This window comes from Chanos chanos, chromosome 5 (assembly GCF_902362185.1).
Source record: "Chanos chanos chromosome 5, fChaCha1.1, whole genome shotgun sequence".
NCBI lineage: Eukaryota > Metazoa > Chordata > Actinopteri > Gonorynchiformes > Chanidae > Chanos > Chanos chanos.
The window spans coordinates 21,556,986-21,572,850 of record NC_044499.1 but is presented as its reverse complement, the minus strand read 5'-3'; the positions used below and the strand labels follow the sequence as shown (position 1 = coordinate 21,572,850).

General features: G+C 44.4%; 1 protein-coding gene across 1 annotated transcript in view; it reads left to right on the top strand.

Annotated features, from left to right (window-relative positions):
- The window catches only part of arhgap21b (Rho GTPase activating protein 21b), a 41,205-nt gene extending 26,415 nt beyond the window's left edge, over positions 1-14,790 (top strand). Inside the window, exons 9-25 of the mRNA XM_030774771.1 lie at positions 3,935-4,081; positions 4,531-4,633; positions 4,886-4,931; positions 5,417-5,539; positions 5,737-6,036; positions 6,666-6,727; positions 6,885-7,030; positions 7,327-7,469; positions 7,623-7,781; positions 7,914-7,992; positions 8,207-8,280; positions 8,377-8,466; positions 8,899-9,024; positions 9,137-9,178; positions 9,605-9,710; positions 11,954-11,985; positions 12,400-14,790. Of these exons, the coding sequence (XP_030630631.1) occupies positions 3,935-4,081; positions 4,531-4,633; positions 4,886-4,931; positions 5,417-5,539; positions 5,737-6,036; positions 6,666-6,727; positions 6,885-7,030; positions 7,327-7,469; positions 7,623-7,781; positions 7,914-7,992; positions 8,207-8,280; positions 8,377-8,466; positions 8,899-9,024; positions 9,137-9,178; positions 9,605-9,710; positions 11,954-11,985; positions 12,400-13,950 (3,329 nt within the window). The 3' untranslated portion in view covers positions 13,951-14,790. The remainder of the gene's footprint in view (positions 1-3,934; positions 4,082-4,530; positions 4,634-4,885; positions 4,932-5,416; positions 5,540-5,736; positions 6,037-6,665; positions 6,728-6,884; positions 7,031-7,326; positions 7,470-7,622; positions 7,782-7,913; positions 7,993-8,206; positions 8,281-8,376; positions 8,467-8,898; positions 9,025-9,136; positions 9,179-9,604; positions 9,711-11,953; positions 11,986-12,399) is intronic.
- Positions 14,791-15,865: the final 1,075 nt, after the last annotated feature.

Sequence of the window (15,865 nt, the reverse complement as noted above, 5' to 3'; positions counted from 1 at the left end):
GAGAATGACAAGATTAATTATGTATCGTCTTGTGTGGTATCTTTCAACCTTTTGCAGTGTGATAATGCAATGTTAAACATTAGTACAAGACTGTAGAACTTAAAATGTAGCCTGTATTTGTTGCAGACACATCATGTCTAGTGGAGTGCATACGATGTGGCTCACAGTGTTCTGTGGAGTTTGGCTTTGGTTCAAAGACCTACTGCTTGAAGTGATTCCAGCCAGTATATCTATCAGCCCACATCACCAACTAATAGACCTTAGTGGTCACATTATAGTGACACAGTATTCCTCATGCGTCGGTGGGAGGTATAGTTCAGCATGGCATTACATATATATATGATTCTCTGTTGTACAATTTGTCACACTCAGTAACCACAAATGTGAATCTTATCCTTTAAATCGTAAGCTAGTCATTGAGCTAATCAGAAATTGAAATCTCCTAAGAGCTGTTTTCTACTGAGAGCCTTAAAGTAGGTCTGTACTCTGAAGGTCTGTCACCTGTAAACTTTTGTTATTATAATTTTTTGCACAGTGCTTGTGCAAATGGTTTTATGGTTATATTTTCTTAGTAGATCAGTTTTACTGAGTATGAGGAATAAACAATACCATACATATTGTAAAAGCCTTGAAAGAGAATGAACATGAAGATGGACAGTGTAAAAAGCAGACCCTGATAAGCAGTTATAGGGGCAACCCTCACTCAGCTCTGATTTTTTTCACCCCTCTGCAAGTCATCGTTTTGCCCTTTTTGTTGTTGTTGTTGTTTTAAGTAGGCCAGTTGTATTTTCTCCATTTAAAAGTCGGAAGGGGATATTCCAGTCCTAGAGGCTCTGTGTGTTTATGTGTTTTTAAGTCTTTTAGCTGTATTAACTGCCTCCTTTTAATCAAATGTTTTGAGATTTTTTTCTTTTCCGCATGATCGGTGTAAAAGCCAATGATTGAAGGCCTGGTCATGCTCTGTAGTCCAGATCCTTAGAGACTTTGATATAAATATGTTAACTCTGAGCAGAGAGTCAGGAATAACTTCTGACTCTTGTCTGTCTCTATGAGACGTGTGGTTGTCATGATGCTGTATGAGCTGCGTGTCCTCAGTACACCCGTGGTTGTCGTAAAGCCTTGTGAGTTGTGTGTGTCTCTCGGACAGACTTGTGGTTGTCATGTAGCTTTGTGAGTTGTTTTGCCGTGATGCAGATGACGGCAGATATAATCTGATCTACATCTAGCATTGCCAGAGCATGTTTGGCTTATAGTGCTGAGGGGAGACATGAGGGCTTGACTCTGCTAAGCACAGTTAAGACTGAAATTTGACCAGTCTCTGCTGCTTTTTATATGTACACAAATGAGGATTTCTCACAGTTTATGGTCTCTTCTTCTTAACACCATGGGTTGGGGGATGGTACCCTGGGACAGTGCCCATTACCTTTGCCCTTCATAGCACAGCTGTAGAGTATTTTTGTTTGTTTGTTCTTGCTTTTTAGGTAGATTATAACTTTCTGTCTTCAGACCGAATAAAGTATTAACACAGACAAAATTCAAAGAAGAAAAAAGGAAAACCCTAAAGAAGTTTATCAAGTGCAGCACTCTCTACATCAAAACATTAAGTCGGTTAAGAGTGTCAGTAATGGGTTTTAGATGTAGATTTGTCCCTTTAAAGCGAAGGCTTTAAGATGAGTCTGACTGTCAGACGGCGCTGTCCGTCTCGGCTGTGGCAGGTGCACACAATGCCCTCCCTCACGGGGACCCAGCAGCGCCGTCCCAGCCCCGGCAGCCGGAGAACAGATCCTTGATTGAGCCACTCAGAGCACTGTCAATGCCTTGATTCACTGGACCATGAAATCTCCTCCTGTCATGTGAGGTCAGAATCGGTTTTTTTTTCTTCTTCTTCTTCTTTTTTTCTGGGTGATTGTTGCCCAGCGCTCGCAATCGTAGTCATCATGGTCATTGTTGTGTCCTTGGCTTTCACTGTCTCAGGGGTTACTGATTCTGCGACTTGGCAGAGGCGTTCTCCCAACGTTAGGCTTAGAGTGTAGAGCTTAGGGTTAGAGCTTGATTTGGAATCAGCTAACTTTTGATGAATCATAGATGCTTTTCTCGATGGAAATCAGTCTTGTCGAGTGCGAAAACAAGTGCTGATTTAGACTCAATTTAGAGTCGATTTAGCCTCTGCAGTCCTGTTTTTGGACGGATTTTACCATGAGCCTTTGCAGTGTTTCCCAAGAAAAGAGTCTTGAAACTTGTCATGGACATAGTTCTTCAGCACCACTGAACAGGAGTGTCTGAGAATGAGACCATCAGAGTGTGGACTGCACAGGAGTTGGTACTGGCTCTTCTGTAGTCCTCTCCTGATCTGTGGCTGATGCTGCTGGTGGAAAGGCTGTGGCTGGTACCCTGGGCCTGCGTGGACGGGTTAGGCTGGTGTGGGTCGTGTGGAGAGTGCGAGAGCTTGTATCTACAACTGGAGGAGCCAAACGGTCAGTCAGTTTTGGGGATGGGGTAAAAATGGGTTTTTTACACCATTAACGTCGGATTGGTAATCTCTGTCTGACGTGGGTGGGATTTTATGTGGTTCAGAGCAAATCTGGGTCAGGATCCTGCAGAGGGAAGTTTTTGGTTCAAAGTGGGAGTTGCCAGGAAGTTACTGTTTTGTCCTTAACTGTATTAGTCAGTGGATTGTCAACACAGGAGATACATGTGTGGTGCATTACAGTGACTTTTCCTGTTCTGTTCACCTTGAATGAGGGATTGTCGGAAGGGATGGTTGTTTCTGGTCATCTGTGGGTCTGTCTGGATATGCAGTCACAGCTGGGACGAAACTGTAAGCAGGAATGTGTAGCTTTAGGTCTTTGGTTCTGTAATGTAGTGTGATCTGACACACAGTTGTCTTTTTGAATTCTGTTTTTGCCTTTCAGCATCTGGTAGCTTTGCTGTTATGATGGTGTTTGGCTGTGAGGCCTGTGGAGATGCATTTACTGGATATTTAGGTCCTTTCTATTAGATAGTTCCTTATGGCGACTGTCTGTCTTTCAGCATTCAAAGTGTATTCCTTTAAAATGTGTCACCATCCATTGAAAGCCAGTGTATCAGTATTCGAGTGTCATGAATGTGACATGTATCTTGAAGCTGGGTTCTTGAAAGTTCTGGAGAGTTCTTTGGTGAAGCCCAGAGAGATTCTTGTTCTCAGTCCCTTTAGCTCTCGCTCTCTCTCTCTCTCTCTCTCTCTCTCTCTCTCTTTGTGCAAAGGGTGGAGGCTGGAACTAGGGCATCTGCTTTAATTTTAGCTGCTCCAGGCCCCTGGCGACACACAACGGCTTTTTTAGGCTGAGGGCTGCAGAGGAACTCAGAACTTTTAGTTCTCCCCCGAAAAACAGGACATGACAAAATTCAAAGCATAGAAAAAAAAAAAGCCCTGCCCTCATTCCAAAAAAGTTTCATAGAAAACCTCAAGGGTGTTTTGGACAGAGAGTAATTTTCCCTTTTCTGTCAAATAAATTGTTGGAAGGGAGGCAATAAGCTTATTTTTAAATTTCTTTTTAATAGAGATTTTGTTAAAAAAGTGTTTGTTGCAAAACTCTCCAATTTAGCACACAGAAGTCACAGTGTAGCCGACAGTGCCTGTCCGATCCACTTTTCAAGCAAACAAAACAGCCATCCAGAAATATGGCTTTTTCAACGTCTAAGTTATCCCCACCATTTCACAGAACAGGCCGACTTCTAAGAGTGTACCCCGCCCTTTTGTGTAGTTCCAGACAGGTCAAGTCAACAACGCTGGATAGATTCTCATAGCTCTACAGTGTTATATCGATGGCGATCACTGAGTTACATCCACCAGTGTACTGTTTTCACCCTCGCTACTTATATAGTGACAACACTAAGAGCCTTCTAGCAGTGTCTGAGTGTGTGTTGATGGTATGGTCTGTCTCTGTGGTTCCAGATGAACCTGCTAGTCCCAGTGTTGACCATGATGCCACACACATTCCAGCTTCTGCAGCAATATCTGGAGCAGCGCCCATAACTGCCATCTCCCCTGGTCCTGCCACTCCCAGTCCTCTGATGCGTCGCCAGCTGTCACATGACCAAGGTACATACCGCCGCCTGTCTCAGGATGCTGGCAGTATCAATTCACCAGTTTTCTTCAGCTGTTACCGTTAATATTGGTCACTGTCTTTGGAAGGCTTTTTTTTTTGTTCTTAACATGTAGTCAGAGAAATGCTGAGGCCAGAATAGTTGATCTTAAAGTGTAAAGAAGCATTTTTCTGTTAAACGTTGACTGTGCAGCTTGCTCTCTCTATGTGAATACAGGTTTGTTTCAAATAACAAACGTGACCATTAAAAGTTTGTTACGTGCTTTCATGTTTGTTACTCCTAACTCTCATTTGTGCTGAGAGTGAGATGCTTCTTTCACCTCTGAACCTGCTCCACACTCATACGAAATTCTCCTCTGCCAGCACTTTGTGGCTTTCGAGACTGTCATACACAATTACGCGTTTGATTTGTCTCATTTGAATGTGCATCTGCGCTTGTTTAAAGAATCTCTCCGAAATGCCATCCTGGAATCGCAGACAGATGCCAAGACGGAACGATCCAAGTCTTACGACGAGGGGCTGGACAATTACAGAGAGGAGGGGCGAGGGTAAGTAGTCACCCACATCCACCCGAAAGTGTTAACTAAAACGATTGGTATGATTTGTGCCCCTCTCCTGTTGGGATAGGATGGCTTGCCCAGGGGGCATATGAGTGAATCATCATGCTAAGGGGTTGAACCCACACCCTTCCTTTTACCAAACCAGTACCTAGCCTAACCAGTACAACAGAGCACTAATAAGTCAGCCAGGGCTGGGCTGCGTATAGGTATGTTGGCTGAATTTCTTCTCCGTTTTTCCAGACGCTCCTCCAGTAAACACATGCCCAGCTTTAAAGTCCTGAAGAAGGTAAGTGATTTCAGCCATTTACTGGTGACAATGACTACACAAATCTGTTTTATTTCGTTAACTTTAGTTAGTGAGATTGACTGCAACTATTTTTGTTTATTTAGCAGACATTTATATTTATTCATTTAGCAGATGCATTTACCCAAAACTTGACACACAGAAAACAAACACAGTATAAAGCCATTAACAAACTGTCTTTTGCCTAATTGCCACTGCTATGTTCAGTTTTAGACAAGATAGAAATGCAAGAATGTTGAAGGAATGTAAGAAAGTTGACTACAAAGTGGGCCAGAAGCCCCCTTAATATAAACTAACAAGTATCACTATTAAGTGCTTTTTGTGTATCATGTAATGACTTTTAACAACTTTGGACAAGATTAGATTCAGTCTAACTGTTTAATGTGTGTTTGTGTGTGTGTTTTTGTGTGTGTGTGTGTGTGTGTGTGTGTGTGTGTGTTTGTGTGTGTGTGTGTGTGTGTGTTTAGGCTCTGGATGGTCATAAGTCAGATGACTCTAGCTCCAGGAGGGACTCATCCTCGGACATCTTCAGTGACTCCTCCAAAGAGGGTTGGCTTCACCTCAGACAACTCAACACAGAAAAGAACAAAGTATGCCTAGCTGTCTTTCATCATCTCTCTCTTCTTTTGTCTCACCATGTCCAGTGTGTCTTTCACCTCAGTATTTCAATCTAAGTACACTCAAGAATCTACTGATAAGATAATATGCAACCATGGTAATATACTTTAGTCTTTTGATTGGCGTGTAGCCTAATGACCTTAGTGTTCTTGTTGCGATGTGTCTACAGCGTGTGGGCGGTGGTATACGGCTATGGAAACAGCTGTACATTGTGCTCCGTGGATCCTCACTCTACCTGTATAAGGACAAGAAGGAGGCACTCGCTCATGCCAACTCACAACTGGAAGATGACCCTCAGCCAATCAGCATCAAAGCCTGTTTGGTTGACATCTCCTACAGTGAAACAAAGCGTAAAAATGTGCTTCGGTTAACCACATCAGACTGCGAGTACCTGTTTCAGGCGGAGGGACGTGAGGACATGTTAACCTGGATTCGAGTCATTCAGGAGAACAGCAACGTGGATGAAGAGGTGAAGTGTCCCTGCCTGGATAAGTGATTACACAGCAGAGTTTTAGAGCATTTTCAGCAGCAGTCTTCGCTGAATTCACACACAAGACAAGATATTTTCATTTTATTATTCGTTTTTTTTTTTTAACACACGTGAACACACATAGATTAAAATCAGACTGGGCACTCTCTGAAAGCTAAAACAAACCTGTTTACCTAAGGTGTGAGGCTGAAGTGTGAGTTTTTTGTCCATTTCTATGTTTGACTTACATGGAACACAGGTACCACACAAATGCCACCTTTAGAAACTCTCTCACACAGAAACACCACACAAATGACATAGATATCACAAATGTGTGTGTTTTAGGAATTCAGGTGATATGGCAGTGTAGGTGATGGTGTGCCAGTGAATGTGTTTGCTGTGGAATATAAGTATGACTGTCACAGTGAATTGAGACAACAGGGGAACTGGGACTTTTTCAAGAGTATTTAACTGAAGTTGTCGGGTTCATCATTTCCAGTTATCAGTGGTTTAGTTTGAGGATTCCATCCCACTTTTCGATTAGAGCTCTAGGTTTCTCTTACTCTCTCACATTAAATGTTGTGTTGACTCTGCCTCTCTTTAGCTGACTTCTTTCTCCTGTATTGTAGAATGCTGACGTGACGAGCACTGACTTAATCAACAGAAAGATTAAAGAATACATCTCAATGAGGTAAACGGGGCTTTGCCGCTTTATTCTTGTCACTCCATTATATATATTTGTGTGTATGTCTGTGTGTCGCAGTGCACCCAGCAGTAAGACAGAACCATCACCCAAAACCATGTGTGTGTTGTGCTGGTGCTAATGTGCGATTCTCTGTGTGTTGCAGTGCCCCCAGCAGTAAGACAGAGCCGTCACCCAAAACCACGCGACAGTCTCTCAGTATTAGACAGACTCTGCTTTGGGGGAGAGAGACAAAGAGCCAGAGTCCCCACTCCCCCAAACACGAGCAGGACAGGAGACTGCTCAGCAAAGGTAAACACCTCACACCATGCCAACATAAAAACTGGAAACCACCATACCTCAGTTTAGTCTGAGGACTGCCTCAGCGTGGTATTGTCAGGTTGAATTCTATTTTTTTTTCTGAAACATTCATTTGAAACCTCTAAGTGCATAATGCCTGAGAGAGTTTCTGTGACTTTTTTGCCATCATGTTGGTATTTACCAAGTTGTGTAGATAATGAATGCCGTCATGTGAAAAGCAAATGTTAATTGTCTGTGTCTGCATGCGTGTTTGTGTGTGTGTGTCTGTGTGCGTGCGTGCGTAACAGATGATCTGAGTCCTCCACGGGACAGGGCGGCGTGGAAGAGGGGTATTCCAGGTTTGATGAGAAAACCCTTTGAGAAGAAACCAACAGCAGGGATGACATTTGGTGTACGGCTGGACAACTGCCCTCCTGCACAGTCCAACAGGGTAAGAGTTTTGGCACTTTAAAGTGTACAAGGCCTTAAGCCACAATGCTGTGAAAATACAAGTGTGATAATTGATTCATGGTATGCAGTGCTATGTGATTTTGCATGTAAATGATGTTTGTGTGTCTCTTTGTGTGTGTGTATGTGTGTGTAGTTTGTACCTCTTTTAGTTGAGGTGTGTTGTAAGCTGGTGGAAGAGAGGGGACTGGAATACACTGGAATATACAGGGTACCAGGGAACAAAGCAGCCATCTCTAGCATGCAAGAGGATCTTGACAGCAAAGGCATGAGTGACATAGACATCCAGGATGATGTGAGTTTTACCCCACCTTCTTTATCAAGTCTCAGAAGTCACAAACACACTCGTGCTCACACTCAGACATAAAACAACCAAGTACAGTTTTCTCCTTGGATTCTTCATTTTTTATCTTTCTTTTTCCAACAGAAATGGCGGGACCTCAATGTGATCAGCAGTTTGCTCAAATCCTTCTTCAGGGAACTTCCAGAACCTCTTTTTACTAACGGTAAAGAGCAAAAACTCATCATTTAAACATACTCCATCTTTCGGTGTATGACTCATACCCACGCAAAATCCTGCCCCTCCTTGTTTCTTCATCCCGACTGGTTTTATATAGAGTAAGGACTCCCCCTAGAGTCCAAACCATGACAAGACTCTGAACTGATTGAGTGCGTCAGTTAACATCATAATGATGAGCGTTTTTTGTACTCCCATGGCAGAAAAATATGCAGAATTCATTGATGCCAATCGAACAGAAGATGGCGTGGAGAGGTTGAAAGAGTTGAAGAGACTGGTAAGGACGAGAGAACTCAGAGTATGAAAAATGACAGTCTGAATTAAAAACAAAAACAAAACAAATGGTACAACGTGTTCTTCTCTCTCCCTTTAGATTCATGAACTGCCAGACCATCATTACGAAACCCTCAAATTTCTCTCTGGTCACCTGAAAACAGTCTCTGAGAACTGTGAGAAGAACAAAGTACGTCACCGTGAATGTGAATGTGAACGTGTGTGGGGCAGGGAAGGGACGTCACCGTGAACGTGAATGTGAACGCGTGTGGGGCAGGGAAGGGACGTCACCGTGAACGTGAATGTGAACGTGTGTGGGGCAGGGAAGGGACGTCACCGTGAACGTGAATGTGAACGTGTGTGGGGCAGGGAAGGGACGTCACCGTGAATGTGAATGTGAACGTGTGTGGGGCAGGGAAGGGATCTTGTCAGTTATGTGTCAGTATGACAGGAGGGGGAAAGAGAAAAGGGAGAAAAAATAAAATGAAAGAGGGGGAGAGATGGGAAGTGAAAGAGTGAGAAGCTGCTGCATGGGAGTGTAAAAAAATGGATAAAAGAAACAAAAAAATGGATAAAAGAAAAACAATAATTCTGGGCGCTGTGTTCCACATTCTCTTTTCAGATGGAACCACGTAACCTGGCCATAGTCTTTGGTCCGACTCTGGTGAGATCCTCAGAGGACAACATGACTAACATGGTCACACATATGCCTGACCAGTACAAGATAGTAGAGACCCTCATTCAGCAGGTGAGTGTCTGTCTGCTCATATATGCTTCATGGCACCGACCCTGATGGAGGAGAGATGGGGGTGATCGAAGACGATAAAAATGATGGTCTGGTTTTTTTTTTTCTTCAACAGTACGACTGGTTTTTCACCGAGGACGGTGACGAGGAGCCAACCGTACGTATCTGCATTCTAACCTGAAGATTGTGCTGACTCTCTCTCTCTCTGTCTCCCTCTCTCCCCTGCCTTCCTACCCCCCCCCATCCTCCCTGTTCTCCCTACCACCCCCCCCCCTTCCCCTCCCTTTCTCTTTATCTCTATCTCTATCTCGCTCTGTCTCCACCCCCCCCCCCCCCCCTCTCTTTCTCATCCCTGGTTTCACTCTCTTGAACTTGATAAAAGCTTTTCTGTACATGTCATCACTATTAAAAATACAGTGAATGACTTGTGGGCACAATTTTGCACATTGGACAAGGTCACCCAGACCGTGACTGTGTCTTTTCACAATGTCTACATCATCATCATCAAACCATCTCTCTCTCTCTCTCTCTCTCTCCCCGCCCCTCCACTTATTTGTCTCCATCCTGTCTTTCTCGTTGATAGACCACGGTGGAACAGGAGAGCACAGTGCAGTCTCAGCCTGTTCCAAACATCGACCACCTGCTCACCAACATCGGCCGCACAGCCCCCTCAACCGGAGACATCTCAGGTAAACCCTCTCTGGTCCACAACTTCAGTCCAGCAACAAAGTTTCAAAATAGCTTAAAACAATATAGAGAGAGCGCAAGTGCACAAAGGGCAAGGCAGGACTGTTTAACACTCAGAGAGAGAGAGGGAATTGTTAGCTCAGTGGTTCAGTCTTGTGTGTATTTGAATGGTCAGGTATGTGTTAAGGTTTAGGCTCCTTAGGAAGGTTTGTCAGCTGTTCATTTGCTTTCCATCAGATCCTTAAATTCTGAGGCTAACCAAAGCTTATCAAGCTTTAATTAAATGTCTTGCTGCATATTTGGAAGTGAACTATTTTAGCAATTTTACAGTGATTTGAATTCAGTGATGATCCTCCTCTGAAAAATTGTATAAAATAGTTCCTGTATATATGTGAAGCTTATGAAATGTTTCATTCTTTTTATTTTCCGTTTTGTCCATTTTTACTCATAGTTTTTGCTGAGATGTTTGTCTTTTGTTGACCTGATATTATTTTTCCAGTTCTCTCTTTCTCTTTTCTCTCTTTTTTTGGGGTTTTCTTTCTCTTTGACTCACATCATTCCTCCTCCTCCTCCTCTTCCTCCCAATGCTTTTGCCTCTGTTACGACTCCACTCCTCCTTTCCGTTCAGTTTTTCTTTTTTCCTGTACTCCGCCTCTCTTACACTAACCCGGCATGTTCTTTCCCAAGAGAAAAAAAAGGAAAGAAAAAACATAACAATAAATCAAAAAAAAAAATCTTTAATCCATCTGACCCATCTTGTCTCTAGTGTTTTTTTTTCTCCCTTGTCCCTGTCCAGCACTGCTCATACATTACGCAATCTTGACACAGGCCAAGTGGGCGGCGTCTATCACTCGCTGATGTCACTGATGGACTCTGTAATGTCTGTGATGGACAGCTGGGACTGTAGGAAGAAGGAGGAGTGTTGTCCCCAGTGTAGCTGCCTAGTCTGCAGAAACCCCCGATTCTTGTAAATTGAAACCAAAATCCAGGACAAACCAAAAGAAAAAAAAAGAAAAAACAAAAAAAAACAAAAGCAAGAACAAAAGAAAGAAAGAAAAACTAAAGTCTGAAAAACAAGAAAAAAAAGTCGCTGTTTGTCATCGTTGTGCTGCACGTTTCCTATTTTAATTAAACTTATAAGTAAGACTTTAATGAATTGAGAGGATACAAGTTCGTGCTGGTGGAAATGTTTCTGAAAAAAGCCTTTTTGCTGTCTCTCGTTGTCTTTGAAGCTGACCGTAAGGAGTGCTAGCATGGTATGGTGTCCAGGTTTCCTTCCAGTCATGTGGCATAAACTTGTCATGGTGTCTTGAAGGGGTGTGGTGGGGGGCTTGAGCCGGCTTAAATCACCCATAATTCATAATTCCCAATAGATATGCTGAGATTACACGATGATGTATTTATTCCCTAAGGCTCCGGGGCCATTTAAGGGGCGCCCAGACGGAGATCAGACGGGTGGGGAGCGAGCCTGGGAGGAGGGGAGAGGGGTATTACGAGGCTCTAAGCGCCTTGTGTTAAGGACCACGTTTTCCTCCCTCTCTCCGTAGACACTCTGTCTTTAACCGTAGTCCCTTTAGCCCCTTTCTGCCCTCCTGTCATTATCCAGCCAAACCAATCTGTCAAACGAGTTTTACATTTTACACCAGATTTTACACCAAAAAATATAAAGAAAGAAAGAAAGAAAGAAAGAAAAGTAATACTCACAAAACATCTAATTTCTGACAAAAAAAAACAAAAAAAACCCACTCCCACGCTCTTTACTATGTGGATGTAAGAATGTCATTCTGCCTTGGTGATGTGGTCTCTGAGTTGGGAAAGAATGCTTTTATGTGTTTCGTGGCCGTGTGCGAGTGTATGTTTGTGTGGCGTCTGGTTAAAAACGTGTGACTGACCTGTCGTCTGTGAGTTTGTGTGCATGAGCCGCTTCCTGTCTTCGTGCATACTGCCGGGTTTAACGCTCATCCTCTCTCATTCTCTCTAAACATGACCATCAGCCTTTTCGCTCAGGTCTTTAAGGCTTTGAGTAGTCCTCCTCATCTCTTTAACATCTTCACTGTTTGTGTCCTTCTCCTTCTATACTTGTCTCAAAAAAAGGAATCTTTATATCTCTGCAGTAATGCTCTTTCTCTCTGTCTCCTGCTCTCTCCACTCTTTCTTCAGTGTCCATATCAAATAGACCGTGCTTACTCTGGTAAATTTCCCAACCTCATCTTTCTTCTTTTTTTTATTTCTCCTCTTCCCTCAGATTCAACCACCAGTGACTCTGCCAAATCAAAGGTGAGATTTGTTCTTTTTCAGGAGAACCTATGGGCTCACCACACCATCTGCAAAAAGGCTCTAAGAACATGCTCATGGCCACTCCAGAATGACCTCATCACATCCTAACAAATGATGTCTTACATTACAGTATTACATTAGTACTCCAGAAATGAAAAAAGAACTTTTTTTTAAGTGCAACGGTGACACATGTTACGGAGAAGATGACTATGCCTGAATGGTTGTGTAATCACCTGTGGCCCACCTTATGTGGTCATACATAAAAAAAAGTGTATTTCACAGAGTCTGATATGGAAAATGTTGTCGATGGGTCCATTAGGCCTTTCTAAAGCTAGTGTGGAGCTTTAGGACTGTAGTTTTGTGAAGAAACTGTAGTGTTTTGTGTACTAACAGACCGTGTCGTTGGTTCTCCAGCAGGGCTCATTGGTATCAGGAAAAGACCAATACGGCAGAGAGCTACTCCGTTCCTCCTTCTTTGTCAACCGCAAACGTAAGAAGCCTAAGGACAAGCCTCAGCCTAGTAGTTCAGATGATGACCTGGACTCGAATCCAATTAGCGATCCAAACTGTACCACAGACTGTCTTACAGAAGAGACTGGGATAGAGTCTGGGATGAGCGATCAAAGAGAGAGGACTACGCGCGAGGATCCAACTCAGGGAACGAGTCTGGAACAGCTTCCTGACAGCTGTGAGTCCCATGTGGAACATCTCCCACTGCAAATGTCCCCCTCCCCCAAACCTAGCGGCTCTCCCACCCTGAGTTACCATATTGAGATGGCCCGCCAAAACTCGCTTTCCGACCCCCCCTCCAACTACGACGACGGCTGCGTGTCAGACTTGGGCACGCTAAACAGCACCAGCTCACAGGCTTCAGCGCCGCGGGTCAGACAGGGCAGGACCCTGGGCAACTGGATGGAGAACGCTGGTATGGGCCCTGGAGCGGAAGTCTGCTCCATCACATCCGACTACTCCACTACCTCCTCCATGACCTTCCTCACAGGGGCAGAGTCTAGCGTCATGAGCCCAGAGGTGCGCTCCGTAGCCGAGAGCCGTGGGGACGACGCAGATGATGAACAGAGCGAACTCATCAGCGAAGGGCGACCCATGGAGACGGACAGCGAGAGTGACCTGTCGGTGTTTGCCGGAGGCAGGGAGGGGGCCAGGCAGGTGGAAGAGAGCGAGAGCGACCTGCCCGAACGCAACACCACGCCTTTGCAGGAGGTTTCCAGCTTGGTGCCGTCCCATCGGATCATAGCCTGTGACACCCTTGCACGGAAGAGAGGGAGCCGTCAGAAAACAGACAGCGAGTCTTCGGCAGACGGCGGCAGGAGCGACTTCGGCAGGAGCGACAAGGATTCCGGGTTGCTCTCTAGAGCTCCCGGAACTGTCAAAGGCCGATCCACGGGCAGCCTGAGCTCTTCATCCCGCAGCGAGTCGGAACGTGCGGAGCCCGCCTGGCGAATCAAAATCACCGACCGCCTCAAGTCCCGGCTGCTCTCATCAGCCGACGACATGTTTGGCGTGGGCTCTCAACGGAACCGTTCGCCGGAAACCCGCACCAAGAGGAAGACCAACATCCGCCGTCGGCACACCATGGGCGGACAGAGAGACTTCGCTGAGCTTTCCATCATTGGGGATTGGCAGGATCATGGAGGGAATGGGCTGTCTGCTGTGGACCGCCTGAAACCCAAGTGCAGTTCGCAGGACTTCTCTATCGGAGACTGGATCGCTCGGGAACGCCACCGCGCAAGCAACCCTGAAGTTAGCCTGGATCTGTCTGACCTGCAGAGCCCCCAGTCACAAGACCGCCTCTCCTCCAAGTCCTCACGTTCTCACCCCGGACAACTCCTCAACGGAGACAGCACGGCCTCTCAGAGCAAAAGCCTGAGCCTTGCCTCGGACGCCCACCCACACAAACTCTCTGGCACTCAAGTGATTCGTTCCCGTTTCTATCAGTACCTGTGAAATACGTGTGTGTGTGAGTGTGTTTATGTGCACCGTACCTTGGGAGAAATGTGCTAGTATGCATCTGTTAGGTACTTGGAGGAAATGAATTGGTTGTGTGTGTGTGTGTGTGAGAGTGTGTGAGTGTGAGAGTGTGTGAGTGTGTGAGAGAGAGCTATGTCACCTGTCAGAAGCTAAGTGTACATGAGTGTGTATTTTAACTGGGAGAAGATATCGAATGTGTTATGTGTGTGAGTTTACACAAACAGCGGAATGAAGCGCACAGGGACAGAGTTCTCGGGGAGATGCAGTGTTAGATTGCTTTTGTTTTGTTTTTTTCCCCTTCCTCTCCTTTCTTATTCATGTGCAGGGACTGTCATGAAGGAACTGCTTTTTAATCTCCAGCGATGATTTGGACATTTGCCCTCATATGAAATTATTTTCTAGTTACAGAGTTAGATGAACCCTCCTATTCATGACCCAGGAATCCACAGTATTGCTTGAAGACTGTACGGGCCTCAGTGCCCCTGTAATTACTTAAAGACTGTGAGAGTTTAAAGAAAAGATGATGTAGACGTGATGTAAATGGGAGAGTTTAAGCCAAAAGAAAGAGCAGACATTAGATGACTTTGAAGAAGAAAAAAATGAAAGAGTAGGTCATAGTATGGATGAATAGGATGTTGGCGCGGCAGGTGACAGTGTCTTAAGTTTAGCTGAGAAACTGTTTTGTTTTAAGTGTAAGGAGGTCCTACTGGTGTGCTTGGTCCTTCAGAAACTAAAATGAAGAATGTAAATGGTTGTTGTACCACTTAGTTTTGTTTTGTTTTTAGTTTGCGCGTGGCCTCATTTTTAGCATGTACATAGCCCTTTCCCCTCTGTACTTGAAATGCTTTTTGACTCTTCGCTTCCCCCTCCCCCCCCGACCTTTGTTTTGCCCTTTCTTCTTTTTTTTTTTCTTTTTTATTATTTTTTAATTTTTTTAGGCATGGCGTGGTAGAAGCCAGGGACCATGCTCTTGACGACAAAAACAAAACAAGTTTTTATATGTGTAAGTCTGGACGACAGGAGTTCTGTCATGACTTCTCTCTGATGCAATACGCAGTGTAGTAGTTGCTGTGTTAATGGTACCAAGACTATTATCAGTCCCTGAGATGAGAGAAAGCGACAGGGCGAACGGTAAGGGGTGGGCTAAGGGGGAAAGAGTTATCTGATGAGACATTATTGTTCTTATGTGAAATGTAAGTGCCTCGTATTGAACTGGTCCTGGGTCAGTGAGCTGTGCCGTGATGTCTTTCTTTTCAGATACGCTAAGTTGTACTGTGAGAGACTCACCTCAGACTTTTCCAAGCATGAAAAAAAACAAACAAACAAAAACAACGAGGAGCTTCCATTCCTTTGGCATTCCACTCGGGTCTTAACATGTTTTTATACATGCCTGTTTCTTTTTGTTTTGTTTTGTTTTGTTTTCCATTTGATATTTTAACAAACTTGAATTTTAAATATTCTTGTAAAATAAGTAACTTAAATGTACATATCTATTCCATGTTTTAGCTTATTTGTTTCCTCTCCGGTCATTTTTCCATTACGTTGGCTCCTTATTTTTTGTTGTTGTTGTAAGTATTGTACCATACGGAGGGGTGTAGATAGGGGGGGCGGTGGGAGAGAACTGGACCATGGTAGTCATCTCTGGGCCAGTCTGTGGCCTCTCGTGTACACAACGCTTCTTCCCTGACTGTTTGTATCATGCTGTGTCCACTCAGAGAGTGGCAGACACACTGGAAAATAATAAAAAAAAATCCCTTTATGTGGAAACCTTCGTTTCTCCTCTTTCTTTTCCTGTGCCTGTGTTTCCAGGTGGGACTTCTCAGGGAAACTAAAGAAACCTTATAAGTCAGTATCAGTCAGTAGGTTAAAAGTCTTTCCTTAGTAGAGGCCC